Source organism: Vigna radiata, chromosome 6 (assembly GCF_000741045.1).
Source record: "Vigna radiata var. radiata cultivar VC1973A chromosome 6, Vradiata_ver6, whole genome shotgun sequence".
In the NCBI taxonomy this organism is placed as follows: Eukaryota; Viridiplantae; Streptophyta; class Magnoliopsida; order Fabales; family Fabaceae; genus Vigna; species Vigna radiata.
This window is the reverse complement of record NC_028356.1, coordinates 6,885,267-6,904,391: the sequence shown is the minus strand read 5'-3', so window position 1 is coordinate 6,904,391 and position 19,125 is coordinate 6,885,267. Positions and strand designations below refer to the sequence as shown.

The window sequence follows — 19,125 nt, the reverse complement described above, 5'->3', positions numbered from 1 at the left end:
TATAGTTGGAAAGTAAAATACTAATCTTTGGAGTATTCTATAAATACTTACAACAAGTAGTTAGTCGTAGAAGGTGATAACAACATATAATAAGCACTAGCTAGAAATAAGTAGTAAACGATGACGATAAGGTAGGAATGGACATTGTAATAATACTAAATATAGTTAGTTATATACTAATTAACTACTTTACCTTTTTCTGTTAAAGAAAGATGCATAAGTATATATAAGTTAGATAATTTTCGTATTCATGTAGTAACATTTTATTGATTACAAGTCAATTTTTTATTCTTTTCAACTTCTTTATTTTAAGTTTTGTCTCTCCCTGAAAGTTTTACATTTGTTTTTGTTTTGTCACCGTTTGATGGGAGAAATCAAAATATTTGGAATCATTCCAAGAAAACAATACTCATAATGAAGATAAAATTGATTTTGTTGGAGGATCAATCAAAGAACTATTGAAATGTTTTGTAGATGGACAATGCTGCATATATTTTAAAAGATTTGAAATTTTGATTTTCATGACATAACTTAACTACAATTTTAAATTTAAAACATTATTCTTTTGTCTCGAAATAAAGGAGAATCGTTGAATAAACAATTACTTTATCAAATTTTAGGTAATTATTGGTAATCACTTAATTTATCAATTAATTTTTTTTTAATCTATCAAAATTACTAAATGTTATTAAAAAATTGTTATTTTTCTTCATTTTTTATTATTTTTTTCAATCTAAGTAATCTCATTTTCATCTTTCTCCCCATAAATTCATCTTCAAAAACAAACACAACTTCAATAAATGATAACTTTGAGAAAAATATGATAAATTTGTTAAATGCGTAAATTCGAGTAAACATGCCTTCATGAGTAATTTGGATTTATTACCAAACATGTTATTTAAAATCATAAGAGGGACTTGACTTTTCAAATGTTACTAATACATTTTAATTATAAGTAATTATCCAATAAATTAGAAAAGTGGCATTAGTTATCTTTTAAGTAAATAGGTAAATGATACTTATCGATCACACATATCATCAAACAAATCATTTTTGTTTAAAATTCCCACATAATTTCTTTTCTGGGATTGAAGATTATTACAATTGAACAAACAAACATACGGGACATCAAATACATGGATGACATATAACATACGGTCTCAAAATTCAACAACCAGGTGAGAGTAATTTATACAACATGGCGAGGTTAAACGACGTCACATCCAAAATGGTAGACAGAAACCAACGAAGGAGATTCCAAAGCTTCAATATCCATAAGATTTCATGACCCGAGTTTTAATCCCAAAATGTGACTAAGCAGATAATTACATTGCTGACATTACCGATTTATGTCACCCTCGCAGTTAATATGATGGAAAGATAACACAGGCAGTAGGCTTGCCGGTCAAACCAGACCATCTTATTTCCCCCTTCAAGGAAACAACAACGACTTCACACCACGCTGGAGATGTCTTATCCACAGAAACATGGGAAAACAGATTGTGTCGTACGAGGTACCTCCATGGGTTCATGTCCATATATCAAACACAGTCAAATTTATTACATCATCACTACCAGTCTCTAGGGTCCTCCTACGTTGTCCCATTACCTTTAAATGTATCTTGCCACAGATCTACCCAGATAAATAACCACATCAATTCTCAAACAACAACCTTTTTTCTACATCATGGGTTCACAAGTTAGAACACGAGAATTAGCACAAGATACTGTTCTCTTTCGATCATTGGGAAGGAAAACAAACAAGAAAACCTCTTAGTAAGTCAGCTACCACTACATAATTTTACAACGAAATTACATCAACACAGAATCTAAACTCACACCGACCACTTATAAAGAGTAGGAACACTACATTCGTCACCCAAATAAAGAAACAATTCTATGACTCAACGCTCACTTCTGTCAACTGAGGCTTCACCTTTGGAGGCCTACCCCTGGGCCTTCCGCTGGATACGGCGGCCGGATACGCCGCCGTCGGAGAGCGAGGAATCTTCTTTGGCCTCCCCCTTGGCCTTCCACTTCCAGGGGTGGGCTTGGGCTTTGGAGACTTCGGAGGCGCGTTTGGGTCCTTTGGGGGACGACCCCTTGGCCGAGGAGGGGAGACGACGGTGCCTGGTGGCACAGGGGCCTTTGGCTTTGGTGGCCTTCCACGGCCCCTCTTTGGTGGGGCACTTGGGTCAGCTTTCATGTAGTTGTTCTTATTGAACACAAGCTCTCCACTCTCTTTCAGTTTGTTCAGTTCATTCCCCAAAACGGTTGAATCTGGCAACTCACCATAGATCGCTTCTATGTACTTTGATATTGCTGATTTGCTGGATCCACTTGGTTCACTCAGAGCTTCAATCGCTTTCAGTATCAGCTACATAAACACCACCCAAAGTTAACAAAATATAAATTTCTCAAAAACGAAGTCTCTATCGGAAAATCACGGCTCAAGCAAGCGTCCTGAGCTTGCAAGAATACATAACATACCAAATAAATTAAAAACTCTTTTCTCTTTCAGGGTTTCTCAAGTTCCTCGAAAATCTTAACAAGTGCTAAAAATCGAGCAGGGTGGACAAAACAAGAAACCCAAGTTGGTGAAAATGTATAGATCAGTTAGATCAGTGGAAAATCTACAGCTTTGGTAGGAAATTTGTTCGAAAATTTCATTATGGTAAGAAAAAACTCAAAATTAGAAGCTGAGTTTTGGTGTAAAATTACCTCGGGGTATGGAGGAAGTGACTGAGGTTTATTAACCTCTTCGGTAGCCATAGAAGTTGCAGGTTGTGAAGATGCTGAAAAGCTTGCACAGTACCCTCAACGAACCCCACCAAAAATCTGCAGACTTTAATAGAGGAAGGTTAAAAAAATTTAAGGAAAGTGAAGAGTATGATACGGATGACTCTAGCAAGGATCTGAGGATTGAATTTAAAGGAGCACAAATAAATTAAAAATTGGAAAGAAATTTAATTAAAAAGATAAAGAAAAAAATTTCATCCCTCTGTTACAACTATCCTTTGTTCATCTTTTCGTGAAAATGGACGGCTAGGAATAAAGCAAAGGATGGCTATCTGACGGCTTAAGATATATTTGCGGAAGGTCACTCGGATCGATGACGTGGCGGGAATGTGCTTGTTCGTAGAAATATTTGAAGGTACCTGTTGTCTTTTGGTTCGTTCTTCTTTTGGAAGAGGTCTTCTAGGAAGACTGTCCCAATTTTTAACTCTTTTTCATTTTTTTATTTAAATTTTAGGATCACTGAAAATTGAAAGTCTACCAGAATCTTTTGTGGGTTTATAATAATATTTATTATTTTAATTTAATATTTCACATTCGTCATAAAAATAAATAGACATAAATATTAATTTTAAACTTTTATTAAGTTTTATGTTAATAAATTTGGATATATTTAGTTAAGTATCTAATAATTAGTTGTGATTTATTGAATATTTAAAAAATTTATAGTTTTCAATTAAGTTTGCTTATTTCTTTTATTTGAATTATGTGATTGTTATCATGCTTTTGTTAATACATGTTATTTTATAATTTTGTAGTTTATAATTTTATTATTGTGACAAATTTTGTCATTAATTTCTATAATTATAACCTTTTTTCTTCATAACTTAATTTCAATAAATCTCCAATTTCGTTTACAACTTTCTCATTGAAAAAAATAAATTTTGATAATTGAAGATAGATTTTATGAATGTGATTAGAGTTCAACTAAATATACTATAAATTTTATGATTTTTCCACGAAGTTAGATTTTTTTAGGATTATTATTATTGTTATTATTGTTATCAACAAATATAAAGGATAACTCGTCAGGTGGAACCAAATATACAACTCGTGAAACCCAATACGGGATATTGGAATCGAATACAGCTTCTGGAATTGAATACAGCTTCTAGTTCTTGGTTGGAACCGAATACACCTGACTATGGAACAAGATACACTTTAATTCTCTTGCGTGTCATGTACTGGAATCGATTGCATTCAAGGGATATTTTAACATTTTCTCTTAAATTTATGCAAATATGAGCTTTGTGACGGGATAAAAAAATCTCACTCATCCCTTAAATTTGCGCTCCCACTCGTTTTTACATCAACACAAACGAATGCATATTCATTCGCAAATCTATCTTATCTAATACGCACAAAGAGTACCGTTTACCCAAACGAACACAGTGTTATTGAGATAATATTAATAGGTCATTAAAAGGAGAGAGAATAATCGTTACTTTTGATAAGTATCTAAAGGAAAAGTTTTAGAAAAATATTTATCTAATGATGTGAGAGAATAAAAGAAATAGATTTATGTAATTAAAATGAAGGAGAATGACATAAAAAATAGACCTTTAAGTTTGATGAGTTATGAAAATATACTTTGCTATTATATGTATAAGAGAACGAGGTTTATAAAATTTTAAGATAGACTTGAACCTCAATTCAAAAAACAATTGTAATATTAAAAAATATATTATTTTATGCTTATTCACAAACATAGATTTATGAAAGATTTTAAAATATTCAAAATAATAAACTAAAATATTTTGTGTGTCTACTAAATATGAGGAAACATAATGAAAGAAAATCATATATTCGTCCCCAAAGAAAACCTTAACTCACCCAATTTATTTTAGGAAATTCCAACAAACCTATAAATAATTGTGTAAGGTATCTTAAGTATAAACATGATCAATATTCTAAAGATTGTCATCTCAGAGTATATGCCTATTTCAAATATGGAAAACCTATTTATATGTGTTTGGATTCCTAACAATATAATATTTGGATATGAGCAAGAAAAAATGCATTTCGATCTTTTTGCATCTAAGGCAAGACCTACCACAATGAAAAGAGTGTAATGATTGAAGTTAAAACTACTTAAAGCAATTATATAATCTAAGTTGCATGTTTCATCAAAGGTAGAACTATAAATGTATTATACGATTCAAGCGCAACTTATTAATTTATTTTAAATTATTTTGTTCAACACTTTGAATTGTTAGTTTCCTTTTTTGAACACTAGTTTGATTGTTTCAAAGCTCACAAGTAAATTTGTAATTGCCAAAAAATGTGTATAGATTGGGTGTCTAATATTAATTGAAAATATAAAAATCTTTGTAAATTTAATTTGTTTAACATTCTCACAATTAGATTTAATCTTGATGTAAACTCATCCACAAAGGTACAACATGGTCTAATGGAAAGACCCAATCATTTTCCTTGTTGTAAATATATGATTAAGAGTATTATATTTTGTATAGGAATAGCTTTTTCTTTGTGTAATAAGTCTTTCTTCTTGGTTTTATATTTGGGTCAAGTGTATATTTCTTTTGGGTTTTGTAATTTGGTCATTTTAGTGTAACAACCCCAATTTAATCGATTATGTAAATAACTTAATCGATTAAATCAAACAGCATCCCGCATATGTAAAGTTTTGACTTTACAAGCGGATTCTTGAGTGACTATGCAAACTAAGGTGTTATTTGGGCTTACTTATACCTCAAAAACCTTTAGAACATTGCTTGGAGGTCAAGGCACCTTGAAAGGTGCATCTATCCTCATTCTTGAAGAAGGTTCTTGATGCTTTTTCAGTGTTTAAGATTCATTACAATTTCTTTCTCTTAAGTTAACTCCTTCATTTTATAAATAGGAGTGACTCAAGTTTTGCAAATCAACTTTGGAATGATATAGAGATATTCTTCCAATTTTGTAGCTTTTCCTTTGTTCCAAGTTCAATAGGATAAATTATCTACTTGACTTCTCCTAAAAATTTTCCTCGAGGGAAAGCCCAACCTCCTTCAAGAAACACACCCAAACCAATCTTTAAACTCCATTTCCTTCATTATTCCATGCTTCCACATCCAAACGCATCATTTGCATGGAGTCTCCTTCAACTATGTAAAATGAGTTTTAATTATTTGGCATCAAAGCTTATTCCTTCATTTTGGTCATGTTTCATCATTGATGTCAATTTTGTTATTCAGTGAAGAGTGTCTTTAACCTCTTCCATCAAATCTAGGATATAAAGATATTATCTTCCAATGAAGACCTTTTGAATTGTGTGAAAAAGTCTATAATATTTCCTAATTTTGAGGATATTTTGAATTCATCTAACGACACACTAACTAAGTTTTTAAAGAATGAAGTTCACAAATATTTGTTATTATCTTTTATTAAAGTAAGAAAAAAAAGTTGATTTGAAAAACATAGGAGTTGTTCAAAACCTTCTTAAAGTTTTCCTAATTATATCATTAGTTTGCCTTCCAACAAAGAGATAAAATTTTCAATAGATTTGTTTCCTAGAATTGGACTAAATTCAATAACACCATTTAGGATTTCACTCTCTAAACTAACATTATAAAAAAATATTGGAAGAGTTGCTTGAAAAATATTTCATTTGCTATAATATATGACCTTGGAAAACTCCTGTTTTGTTACTTAAGAAAAAAATATAGAAGTTTTAAGTTATTTATATATTAATTAGTTAAATAAATTCACTCTAAAGAAATAAATACAAAAGATAAATTATTTAATGGACCAATTAAGAGAACATATTGTTTTCTAAGATAGATTTAAGGTTAAGATACCATGTAACTAAAGTAAATAAGATAGAAAACATAAAAAAAAAGATTACATTCAAAACCACATATGGTTATTTTGATTATGAAGTGTTGCCTTTTAGTTTGACTAATGTTCCTCTAGTATTCATTAATTACATGAACATGATTTATCATTCATTTTTTTTTATCATTTTGTAGTTATTTTTATAGATGACATTCTTATTTATTTTAAGACTCTTAAGGAACATGAGAAACCTCTCTAGTATATTATTTAAAATTTGAAAGACAAACAATTATATGTTAAATTTTCCAAGTGTAAGTTTTGGTTAGAGAAAGTAAAACTCTTAAGACGTGTGATTTTCAAAAAAGTATCGTGAACCCAACCAAAGTAGTAACAATTTTATATAAGAAAACTATCAAGAACAATAACTAAAATTTGTGTTTTTATTTTGCATAAGGTATTAAGAAGATTCTTTGAAGAATTTTTCTAAAACATATGTACATATAACTAAACCCATTAAGAATTCTCAAACTTTTAAGTGGACAAAATAATTTATGAGTGGACTCTTGAAAATATTAATCACTTTCATTGTGTTAGAATTTTGTGATAGAAATGTAGTAATATAATATTGAGCACTTTGTGATACCTTCAAAAGATTAGGGTGTCTATGCTAGATGGAAAGGTAGTAATATATGCTTCTAGGCAATTAAAAACACATGAGAAATATTACCCAACACATGATTTAGAACTAGTTATCGTTTTGGCATTTAAAAAATGGAAACATTATGTGTAGAACAAAAACTAGGACAAAAAATTATTATTTTTTCAATATAGATAAAAAAAATATTTTCAGTTTTACTTTTATGATATGTGTATAATGATATAAAGTTCTAGCTACTCCTAGTCATCTAGAACGTACACATTTGAAGCAATTAATTGCAAAAAAATGATGACTTGATGCCTTGAAATAGCCTCCTGAAGTTCCTCAAATGTTTTCATATTTTGTATGTGAGAAGTTACTCTTTTTTTTGTCTTTCTCGAACTAAAAGCCAAATCAGATTTAATTAATTCGCTTACTGCATAATTATGCATGCGTTGAGCGAAAAATCAACTACTTATCCTTTAACTGATGCAATTCACTCAGCGAGTTATGATGGTGCGCTAAGCGAAAATTCTTCCTTATAGCTAAGCAAATAATGACTGACTTAGCGAGAAATTGCAGACAATACTCCATTGATGTATAAATTATTGTACAAATGAATATGCCACGGTTACAACTTTTCTATGAGGAAAACAGATCGTGTCATGAATAAACACAACTTTGAGCTAATTAGTAAGTATGAAAACAAGTATTTTTCACACTTATCAATGCTCAACCAACTCCGGGCATCTCAAAATTTTAATGATTGAGTAATCAATCTTTACTATTATCTGATGACTCAGGAGATATGGCCTCCTAACAACAGTGACCAAGGCTAGTGCCACTTTTTCTATGTATTGATATCGAGTTTATGCATCTTGTAGCACATGGTTGTTAAAATATATAGGTTGTTGGGGCAGGCTATCTTGTATTAAAGTGACACTTATAACTTCCTTTGATACTGAGAGGTACAACAAGAGGCTTTTTCTATCTATTGTTTTATTTATAGAAAGGTCATTTCACACTCATCAAATCATTTGCGTATTTCTTCATAGCCTTTTATTATGGGTCGTATATGCTCAACTAGTTGCGGAATGAATTGTGGCAATGACGTTAATCTTCCTACTAGCCTCTGAACCTCTTTAAGCGTTATTGGACTCATTTCCAACTTTACATTTGTCTATATTAGTTTCAATTCCCCAGTTGAGTAACATGAAAACCTAAGATTTAGGTGCATGTGGTACCGCTTGATTTGGTAGAAAATTTCTTGTAAATCTTGAACATGAACCATCATGGAATTGAACTTTGAAACCATGTCATTTGCATACACCTCCATATTTTTGCCAATTTGCTCACAAAAGATCTTATCCATTAACCTTTGGTAAATGACCCCTACATTTTTAAGTTTGAACGACATAACATCATAGCAATAGTTCACACTCCCAGTTATGAAGGCCATTTTGTCTTTACCGGGCTGAAACACTATAATCTAGTTATAATTAAAGTAGGCATCATTGGCTGCAGAACCAACGACAAGTGCACCAATCGTAGCGTAGCAAGTGATAATATCGTTCTGTCACGAGGGACTTGCGAAACACTCAACAACTCTTGCACTTCAACTCAATTAGACCACAAAGTTGACAAAAACACAAGAAATTGTTTTTTGTAACAGATTATTTATAATTGTCACTATTATATTTTGTCAACTTCATTCGCGTGCATTTACAAAAATCTCAATTCCATATTCAAGTCAAAATCAGCTCATCAACATACTTAAATCCTATCCCTGACAACTTTGAACTTATGATAACTCATCAAGTTCCAATTCCTTGAATCTTTAACAAGCAATCATGCATTAAGTTCAAAATTCTTAAGATTACTAATGAATCATGTTTTATCCCTATTACAAGCTCCATTAGGTATTCAATTTCAGTTATGGGTTGAAGTCATGTTTTCCAATATACCAAGAACCATAAATCAAGCCAGGGGTGATTAAGCCAAAACAACCATTAAACATAGAAATCAAATATTAACTTTGAAATGGGAAAGCATATGCATTAACATCACAAAATACATAAGATTCAGTTTATTACATCTAATACCAACAAATAGGGTTAGCCTTCCATGGTGAAGAACTTAGGATTTTACAAATTGAAGAAATAAGGAAGAAATTGAAACTAAAGAGAGATGCGTGTCCTTTTCCAAGGTTCTTGGCAGTTGCTCCATGTTCCAATTGTGTCTCTCCTTTGCATTAACACCTTCAATTCTTGACCCACTTTCCTCCTAAAACCCAGAAAGGGGGAAACCACCATAAATGAAGAAGGAAGCCTAGAGAGGAGAGGGAGAACTTCCTAACAGATCAAATAGTCTTTAAGAGTCTCTCCTAAACACCCCAGGTGATTCTATTTGTGTAAAAATGAGAAATATCCAAAACCCTAGCGAAAACATGATTAAATATCCACTTTCACATATCAGGGTTGACAAACTCGCCCGATGAGGGCTAAAAATCAATGCTATCTGATTTGTAACTTGTTGGTCGAGCCATTTTTTCGTCTAGTGACTCGAATGTTATAGGTTTAGGCTGTCAAATTCGCCCAGGAAGAAGCCAACTTGCTTAACGAGTTAGCCTAGTGGCCAATGGTGATTTTCTGGTCGTTCGGGGGAAGGAGTGGTCCATGGCAATATAACCCTACACGTGAGTCGATTTTTCATGTTTGCAGTCCTAGGTGTGATTATAGAGCCTTTGAAGTAAGTATTTGTCTAAAATTCATTCTTTCTTGTCCAATTGTGTTTCCTTGAGTTTCAGTTTGTTTTCCTCCACTAGAATTGTTTCCTTAACTGTTTGATTTTTTTTTTTACAAGCACAAGGTTTGCCAACCATGTGGTGTAGTTGATTTCTTTGATAAATCTCGCTTAGAGCATGTTTTTGCTCTTTTGCTTTAGTGACTTCTTTTTTCTTCCCCTTTCTTTTTTTTTCCAAACCCAAGAAAACACATAATTTTTTTTTCACCCGTGCAACAACAAATAAAAAGACAAACTTTTTCACTCACAATTTTGTTTGGACCAAGATAGATGGAGAGGACTACTACAAAATCCTCATTGCCACATCATTATACTCTTTTTTGTCTTATCACCATAAAATTAACATTATCAATAGAAAAATAACAAAATAGACTTAATTGATAATTAACTATGAATAAAGTTGATACCTTTTTAGAAGAGAAAACCAAATAGATTCGAAGAATTACCTAAAACAATTAAACATTTTTATTATGTGTTAATATAATATAATCTAAATAAGTTTTATGTTGCAATATGTTACCTGATTTTCTTTAGTGGGTTTACTAAATCATCTTCAAATTGTGTATCTAATAAACTATAAAATTTTAGTTTAAGTTCATAAAAAAATATTTATTTGTATTTTAATTCTAATATTATATTATATTTTAACTAGTTTTTAAGATTTTTTTTTTAATTTCTCTTTTTATCTGTTAACTTATATTTTTTTTTTGTGTTATTTTGGAAACTGACATGCTTTTTTATCTTATATGTGTATTATAGATATATGCAACAAAAATAAGTTGATTTATTAACCATACAAACAACGTGATATATGTTTTAACTTAATTTAAATAGTAAAAATAAAAAAGGAATTTAAGTGAAATAATTTTGTATATCTTATTTTAGAAAAAAAATATTGGGTACGTAAATATCAATTATATACTAGTAAGTGAATCTTATTGAAGCATATATATATATATATATATATATATATATATATGTATGTATGTATATATATATATATATATATTTATATTTATTGATTGTTTTGTATATATATTAATTTTTTCATATTTACATGTTCATAGACGCCGAAAACAAAACCTATTGGCATCGAGGAAAAGTAAAACACGAATTCAATTAAATTAAACTATCTGTCTAAAACCCAAACCCTCAATAGTCAATAGTAGTAATACTAAACCTTGTGCTGCCGCGCTTCCTCTTCTGCGCCGAACCATGGCGTGCGTGGATCCTCCAAGGAAGAAGAAGAAAGGAAGATACGGCGTCGCAGAGTTGAAAACCCTAGGGAGCCAGCTTCTTTCCTCCGCCTCGCACATCAACAACCTCCCTCTTCTCCTTACATTCATTTCCCCTTCTTCTCCTCCTCACCACGTCCTCGAATCCCTACTCTCTCTCCACTCTTTCTTCCTCCCTCTTCTACCAAAGCTCCCTTCCTCCTCCGCCGTTGCTACCTCCGCGGCTGCTCCCTCCGTCGCTGACCAGTCCGAGTTCATCTACCTCACCTGGCTCCGCTCCAAATTCGATGAGTTCCTCAAGTCACTCCTCGACATTCTTGCCTCGCCACAGTCCGACGAGACGCTAAAGGAACTCGTGCTAGACACGCTCATGGAGTTCGTGAAGGTGGCCAATGGCGGCGCCTTCCACTCTGCTTTGTACCACAAACTTCTCCTTAGCATTGTACGTTATGCCAATTTTGTTGATAAATGTTGTTGTTGTTGTTGTTTCGATCTAATTTTGTTGGTTTTGGACTGGTGCTATCAGGTTCGCTCCACTAGTCCGGCTACGTTTGTTGTGGATCTTCTGGAGTCGAAGTATTTTAAATATATCGATGTCCGGTATGGTTGTTATGCTGATATTGTTTTTCTACACCAACTATTCGTTCATTTCACTTTTTTTAGCATGGTTCTTTTATATTATTATGATTTATGGAATATATTGTTTCGCTCTTAGCCCCTGTTATGGAAGGCTGAATTTATGTAGCTTGTGTTATGGGGATGAATTTGTTAGTCCTTAATTCACTGACACGTTATTCTTGTTGACTTTTACCTGAGCGAGTGTTTAGGAGTTTTGTTTGTTTGCTGAATTATCAAGTTACTGGTGCAGCTATTTTACATTTATAAGTCTAAAAAAACTCGCTATTACTTTGGAAGGCAAAGATGAATCAGGTGCTTTTCTAGCCTTTCTTTTGTATTAGTCGTCTAGGTTTTAATATTGTGAAATTGCAAACAGGAGACTTGTGTATTATATTTTCGATTTCCCACCATTTGAATATTAGTCCATTGGATAATTTGTTTGCTTATNCCTGTCAGATGACAAAATTGCAAGTGCAGATGGCAACAATGAAAGTCAATTGAGCTCAAAGTTAGTAAGACCTATGACCGTTGCTTTGAAGCTACTTCCATGATTTTCTATTTCCTTCCTTAGTCAATACATGTTTGTAGATCATTGTTGTTAGTAGCCTAATATTAGTGTAAATTGATTTTTTCTTTTTTCCTTTGTCATAAACCATGCTTACAACATGCTATAGCATATAGGCAATGAATTTAGTTTTGCAACTCAGTGCTATACAGGAGATGAATACTTTACTTTAAAAGTTTTGTTCTGATGATAAGTTGAAAATGGACTATTCTCAGAATGGAATGTTTCATCCGCAATATGTATTATACTATATCGCACGTTCCTCCTCTCCAAGGCTCAAATAATACATCTGATTTGGAAATGTGGAGCAGCTCAGGTGAGTTCTCATTTACTTTTTAGAAGCTATGTATCACAATATTTAGTGCCTCCATGCCCCTTCTCCTTTAGTACTCTGTATTTAATAATGCTATTTCCTTTTTGATTAAGGAACTATAAAAGTGTACCTGTATTTTTCATTTGGGTTTTTTGTCCATAGAAAGTGACCAAAAGCAGCATTCTGGAGATACGAGTGTTGATGATAAGCTGCTGAAGTCCAAGAAACCTAACAAAAATGTTAGTTATTATTCCATACTCTTTGCCAAGTTAAATGTTACTCCCCATTCTATTTCCTTTTTCATTATTGAGCATCACGTATCCTCCAAATTCCTAGTATTTTTGTTATCTTTATTTTTATGATTTTATATATTGTAGAACCTTCTCATTTAAGCACTTGTCATTGTTTGTCTACTGTTTTTTACTGTCTATTTTCATGTTTGACGTATAGGTATTGTCAGCAGCAAAAATTACCAAGAAGATGAAGTTAAAATTTACAAAAGCTTGGATTGCATATCTTAGATTGCCACTTCCACTTGATGTTTACAAAGAGGTAATGTAAAAGTTATGATTTTGAAATTTGAATATAGCTGCTGAAACATGGTATAAATTCCATATTTAAGATATCTCAAGGTTGTCACGAGATTCAATGTAGGGGAAGAAGTGGGAAGAAACACAAATGTCGGGATTGTGACATGGATTGTATGATCCTATTAGAAGTATGAAACATGTGTGCGTGAAAGACTTTCTTTAAATCACAACCAGTACTTAAGCATTCAAATAATGATTGTTGTTCTCACCTTCCATATGGTTTCATTGTTCAGATATGTAACAAGAGTTAAACAAGGAGAACTGTTAGTTAGTCGGACTAGTTAGAAGAGATTGGTCATAAACAGGGGAAATTGGATTGATAGGGGGCATTCTACGAATTTGATAGTTTGTGCCAGTGAAATGGGAAATCCTGGGAGAGAATTCTAATTTTCATCTTTTGTTTCATTCTCTAATAATTTTCTGGGGACACAATTTTGAAAAGGAGGAGAGTTGCATTTGGGTGGTGTGTCACATGCCAAGACGAGTGATTTGGGCAAAATGATGCTTTTTTTTTTTTTTTTTTTACAAAAGAAACCATTCTGGGCTGGTTTGTAAAACTGGATCTTTGTGTTGACCTGAGAAGTGTGGATCCCTTGATTTCGCATGTTTACCTGATAATCTTGCAATGAGAACCAAAATGGGTTTAAAGTCGTTGGCCCTATGTTCCTACACCTAACATTAAAGTTTTAACAACAATGAGCATAATATTTATAAATACAATGGTGTGGTAACGTTTTTACTTATATGCCATCCCTTGGAAATTCTGGTTTCCCTTCCATTTAAATACTGGGACCTTAATTTATTGATAGGCATGGTGGTAAAATTCTTTAACCAATAGAGGCATGGTTCAGGATATTTTTTGTTAAGATGGTTTCGGTTAGTGTTGTCAAAATGGACTATCCGGCCCGATCCACCATGGGTTGACCAGAACGAGCTAACCCAATCTAGTTTACTTATTAGCAAGTTGAAAAAATTTGAACCTAGTCCGATCCGGTACATCATTGATTGGTGTTATCACTTAATTACAAGTTTTTTTTTTTTCAATTCCAAAAAAAATATATTTTTTTTTAATTCAAATCTAATTAAATTTCAGTCTAAAATAATGTTAAAATCTAAAGACAATTTAAAATAAAATAAAAATAGAATACAATTCAAATATAATACAAAATCATCTTAAACTTCAAATATAATCCAAGCAAAATTATGTGGGTTAGTGAGTCAATCTGGCTCACCATTTTTTTTTTCAACCCAACCCAATTTGAATTTGAGGTGGTTGGGTTGTCTTACGAATTCTAATCTATTTTGACAGCACTAGTTTCGATATGTACTATGTTTCCTTATTCTTAATACTCTCCAATTTTAGTACGGTGGTCATGAATCTGAATCACTCTATTTCCATATTCCTAACACTCTCCAATTTTAGTACAGTCAATGGTCATGATTCTGAATCACTGCTCGCTAAATGTCTGATAGATACACATTAGTTGGCAGTTACAACATTTTCGGTTAGTTGATCAAATAAATGATGCGCGTTGCCTATAAATAAGGAAGGTTAAGACAGAGGACATCTTGTCATTTGTGAGGAAATTATGGCCTTTCTAATTATGATACCAACTTTCTATCAATGTCCCAGTCATCGGTTCATACATTTTGCTGTTTTCTGGAAGAGAACAGATTAATTCAGTTTGTGGCATTAATTTTTTCATTCAGAACCTTTATTAATCAACGGGTCATATATATTCTTTTGGTTACAAACACCTCGGTTGCGATAAGATTCTTAAATCAACTATGTCTTGGGTATTGTTAAATGAGCTACCCAATTAAAGTGTAATCATGGGTTGGGTTGATAATAGCTCGTCTTTGTTATCCCAATACGTTCTTCAAGATCATTGAAGGTAAACTACTTCAGTACTTCATATATGGGATGGGCACTAGGTTCATATAGAATATTGTTGTTTGCGAGTAATCTTGATTATTTGAGGTTAATATGTCCAAAATTGGCTTGGAATACGATTTATACTCCTTATAAGACTCTTCTTTGTTATAGCTTTTGAGATAGGCCCAGGCTTTTCGTATGTGGTATCATAGCCTGTGTAGTTTTCATAGTTTGTTGCTCGTTGTGAATGTTTACTCTTTTAAATTTCACTTCTTTGAAGTTAAAAGTATAGTTTTGGGCATGAAGCGGTTGTATTAAGATGTCTCACATTGATCAAGAATGTGACTAGAATACTCTTATCAGACTTGTGTAATCCTCCTCTTTTGAGTTAGCGTTTGGAAGTGAGTTGGGACCAGTCCATTTCTAATATGGTACTAAGGCCTATCCAGATATGATATTCAGCCAACTGCAAATGTCCAATCATACAAATTTCACGTTATAAATGTTTAGTCTTGAGTATGATAGAAATGTATTAAATATTGATTTTATTCATTATCATTTTATTTCTTCTTCATTGTAACTAGGAAACATACGAAATTCATTATATTCCTTTTTGATTTCTCCCTCCCCAACATGGTACTAGAGCAGTACTCTCTTCCGTTACTTTATTTTTGTCTCCAACCCTTTCAATAGCATTAATATGTGCATAACTTTTATTTCCAGGTTCTCGTTAATCTTCACCAGGCTGTTATTCCTCATCTATCTAATCCCATCATCTTATGGTAAGCATCTATTGCTCTACTAACTTTAGCAATTTATTATGATAACAAGAAGTTGAATCTGGCATCATGTTACTTTTTATTGTGTGCAGTGATTTCTTAACAAGGTCATATGATGTTGGTGGTGTAGTCAGTGTGATGGCTCTTAGCAGCCTTTTTGTCCTAATGACCCAGTATGGCTTGGAATACCCAAATTTCTATGAAAAACTATATGCCCTCTTAGTTCCATCCACCTTCATGGCAAAACATCGAGCAAGGTTTTTGCAGGTAACTATTTGTTTACTATTTTTTATTTTTACCTATGACGGGTAAAAATAGACAAAGTAGAATTTTGAATAAAAAAATGCTTTCTGTTCAGATGTATGAAGGAGATATTAATGTTCAATTATGAAAATTAAGTGAGTTGGCAAGCGTAATTTGTAGAGATTAAGTGAATGATTATAAAGGTTTTGTCCGATGCAAATCTTATGCATGAGCTGCTTGCTAAAAGTATGTAACTTCCTAATTGCAGCTTCTTGATTCTTGCCTCAAGTCACCTCTTCTTCCAGCTTACCTGGCTGCTTCCTTTGCAAAGAAACTGAGTAGGTTGTTGCTTTCAGTTCCTCCTTCAGGGGCATTAGTTATTACGGCTCTGATTCACAATATTTTGCGTAGACATCCTTCAGTCAACTGTTTGGTGCACCGGGTAAATACAGCTTCCTTTCATCTGAATTTGTCGCCTAGTACTTTAAATTTTGGTTTCTTGATTGCATCTTCAGTGTAAGAGACCAGGTTGATAAAAACAAAATAGTCATTGAACAGCTGGAGACACTTATTTAAGACTTGATGGTTGATAACAGTAAATTAAAATAAAACATAATTTATAGTTTCCTAACATTTAAAGTACACATTAAAGACCAAATCAAATATATCTTAATACTTAGGTTCAAGGTTATCAAACTTGAGAGTTTACGTAAACTCTGAGTTTACATAAACTCGTGAGAGTCGAGTAAACTCGACTCGTAAACTCGACTTGTAAACTCGACTCGTAAACTCGATTCGTAAACTTGATTGATAAACTCGTAAGAGTTTACTTTAGAGAAAAAAAATTATATAGATAATATCTTAATTCAAACAAGTCTACAAAATTATAGAACTTTAAACAAATAAAATTTATAGATATATTGTTCATAAAAATAAATGTTGTAAAACATAAATATGGTCATTTTTCTTAATTTTTCCCCTTTCAAGCTTGCATAATCGCTCCAAACTTGCGATTCTACACGATCCTACCGATTTCACAGTTGATTCTACCGAATTTATGTAGAAAATGAGTTTACTTTTAAGTTAACTCGAAAGCCATCTTACGAGTTTACGAGTTAACTCGAGAGTTTGATAACCATGCTTAGGTTTATGCTTGATCAAAATACAGTGGTGTCCATTGACGATGACAAATTTACATCTAGAATAAAAAAGAAGACCACAAATTACTATACTATAAAATTTAAGGAAAGGAAGATATAAAAAAATTGTCAATTAATGAGTGACTAAATTATGTTTTGTAAAATAAAAATTAGTAATAATTGGTAAAATAATTTATTCCTGAGTTATCCTTATTAAATGTGCTTTTATTTATCAACGTTTTTTGTTAAAAAAAATGTATTTAGTTTTAAAAATACTAATTCAAACCGGCTTTGGACCAGTTTTCATTAGTTGAGAGAATAAATTTTTTGGTCTACTGAACTTGTTCCTAGTTGAATCAGTCTGTTCAGTTTTAAAAACAGTAGTTAAAGAAGTTTTTGAGGATCACATGAAAATACTAGGGCGCTAGGGAAAGGGATTAGAGCAGTGATACTGAAATCGTAGTCTGTTGAGCTCATTATATGGCCGCTTCTTCATTTGAAAGACAGTATATGACTATATGTCACGATCTGAACTGACTTTTCCGTTTGTTTCAAGTTATTATTGCATTCAATGAGGTTGTTCAACTGTTGTCTTATGTTAGCTTTGTGGATTGGATTGTAGCTTAACCATGCAATGGCTGAGATGTGGAAAAGAAAAATGTTAGCTGTGGCCTATAACGCATGATCATATGAAATTAATTTTGGCTTTGGCTTGGACAACCATATATTTTGATGAACTTTTTTTTCTTCCAGATTGGTTGTATAGTAGATGATTGCCACTGTCTTTTTGTTTGCTCAGTTCTTTTTCTTTTAGGGGTAGCTAAGACACTGGATTCTTGGTTAAGAATGATCTGGCAAGGCTAGGTGATTGAATCTGGAGTTGGTCTTATATATATGGAACATTATAAGAGCAATGTAGAGGATTACGAAAGAGGAGAGACTTTATAAAAAATGGTACTGCCTGAGCGTGGAGCTATGAATGCTTTTGGGTTTTCTTTTACTTCCGCTGTCATAATTCGGCACTGGATTCCCTAGGGGATTTGACCTTTAAAATAGTCAGTAGCCAGTTTACTTAATGTCATATTTAGAATGGAATTGCAAAGTGAAATTGTACATGTCAAAAGTAGTTGGGAACCTTATTTTCATTTTTTTTATCACTTTCTTAGGGTGTGTTTTTCATGTCAAATTTCAAAATCTCTTTCCTCTTTGAAGTTGGTAAGGATATGTCTGTTAATGTGTTGAAAAATATTTCTTTCTATTTTGATTTGATTTATAATTTCTGATATATGAGCAGGAAGATGGTGTTGACGAAGGGAAAAGTGACCATAGAACAGATGAAGGAACAACTGTGAACTCGGATAATGTTAAGACTAGTGCCATACCCTGCCAGAAACCAGGCATTGACCATTTTAACAATACTGAAACCGATCCCAAGAAGTCAGCTGCTATGAGTAAGTTTCTTTGATATTTTTTTCCAATCTAACTTCAGTCTATTCGCGGTTCCAAATCAGACCTTGCGAATGCTGGAAAACTGTGTGATTGTATACTAGAGAATAAAGCACACGTACTACACAAAAGCGCATAATGTTTCTTATTTGTATACTAGAGTAAACAGATTAAGCATGACATTATGAATCACAGATTAAATTTTCTGCATCATTGGATTGATGATATTCCGATTTCAAAATAGTCCCCCTTTCCTGGTTCCTATTGTCGTGAGTGTACATAAATTTTATGGTTTGTTTGGTTAAAGAG

At 32.5% G+C, this 19,125-nt stretch overlaps 2 protein-coding genes across 2 annotated transcripts in view; one reads left to right on the top strand and one right to left on the bottom strand.

The window, feature by feature from the left end:
* Positions 1–1,539: 1,539 nt before the first annotated feature.
* On the bottom strand, positions 1,540–2,921 carry LOC106765350 (HMG-Y-related protein A). Its single transcript, XM_014649932.2, has 2 exons — positions 2,722–2,921; positions 1,540–2,377 (listed from the first exon to the last, which is right to left on the bottom strand). Exons 1-2 carry the CDS (start codon positions 2,770–2,772, stop codon positions 1,898–1,900), a joined length of 531 nt encoding a protein of 176 aa, XP_014505418.1. The 5' UTR covers positions 2,773–2,921; the 3' UTR covers positions 1,540–1,897.
* An 8,191-nt stretch (positions 2,922–11,112) lies between these two features.
* LOC106765249 (nucleolar complex protein 4 homolog) overlaps positions 11,113–19,125 on the top strand; it is a 9,543-nt gene continuing 1,530 nt past the window's right edge. Inside the window, exons 1-11 of the mRNA XM_014649803.2 lie at positions 11,113–11,689; positions 11,774–11,847; positions 12,116–12,177; positions 12,322–12,373; positions 12,646–12,746; positions 12,906–12,982; positions 13,194–13,295; positions 15,933–15,991; positions 16,081–16,255; positions 16,500–16,673; positions 18,665–18,821. Coding sequence (XP_014505289.1) covers positions 11,228–11,689; positions 11,774–11,847; positions 12,116–12,177; positions 12,322–12,373; positions 12,646–12,746; positions 12,906–12,982; positions 13,194–13,295; positions 15,933–15,991; positions 16,081–16,255; positions 16,500–16,673; positions 18,665–18,821 — 1,495 coding nt within the window. The 5' untranslated portion in view covers positions 11,113–11,227. The remainder of the gene's footprint in view (positions 11,690–11,773; positions 11,848–12,115; positions 12,178–12,321; positions 12,374–12,645; positions 12,747–12,905; positions 12,983–13,193; positions 13,296–15,932; positions 15,992–16,080; positions 16,256–16,499; positions 16,674–18,664; positions 18,822–19,125) is intronic.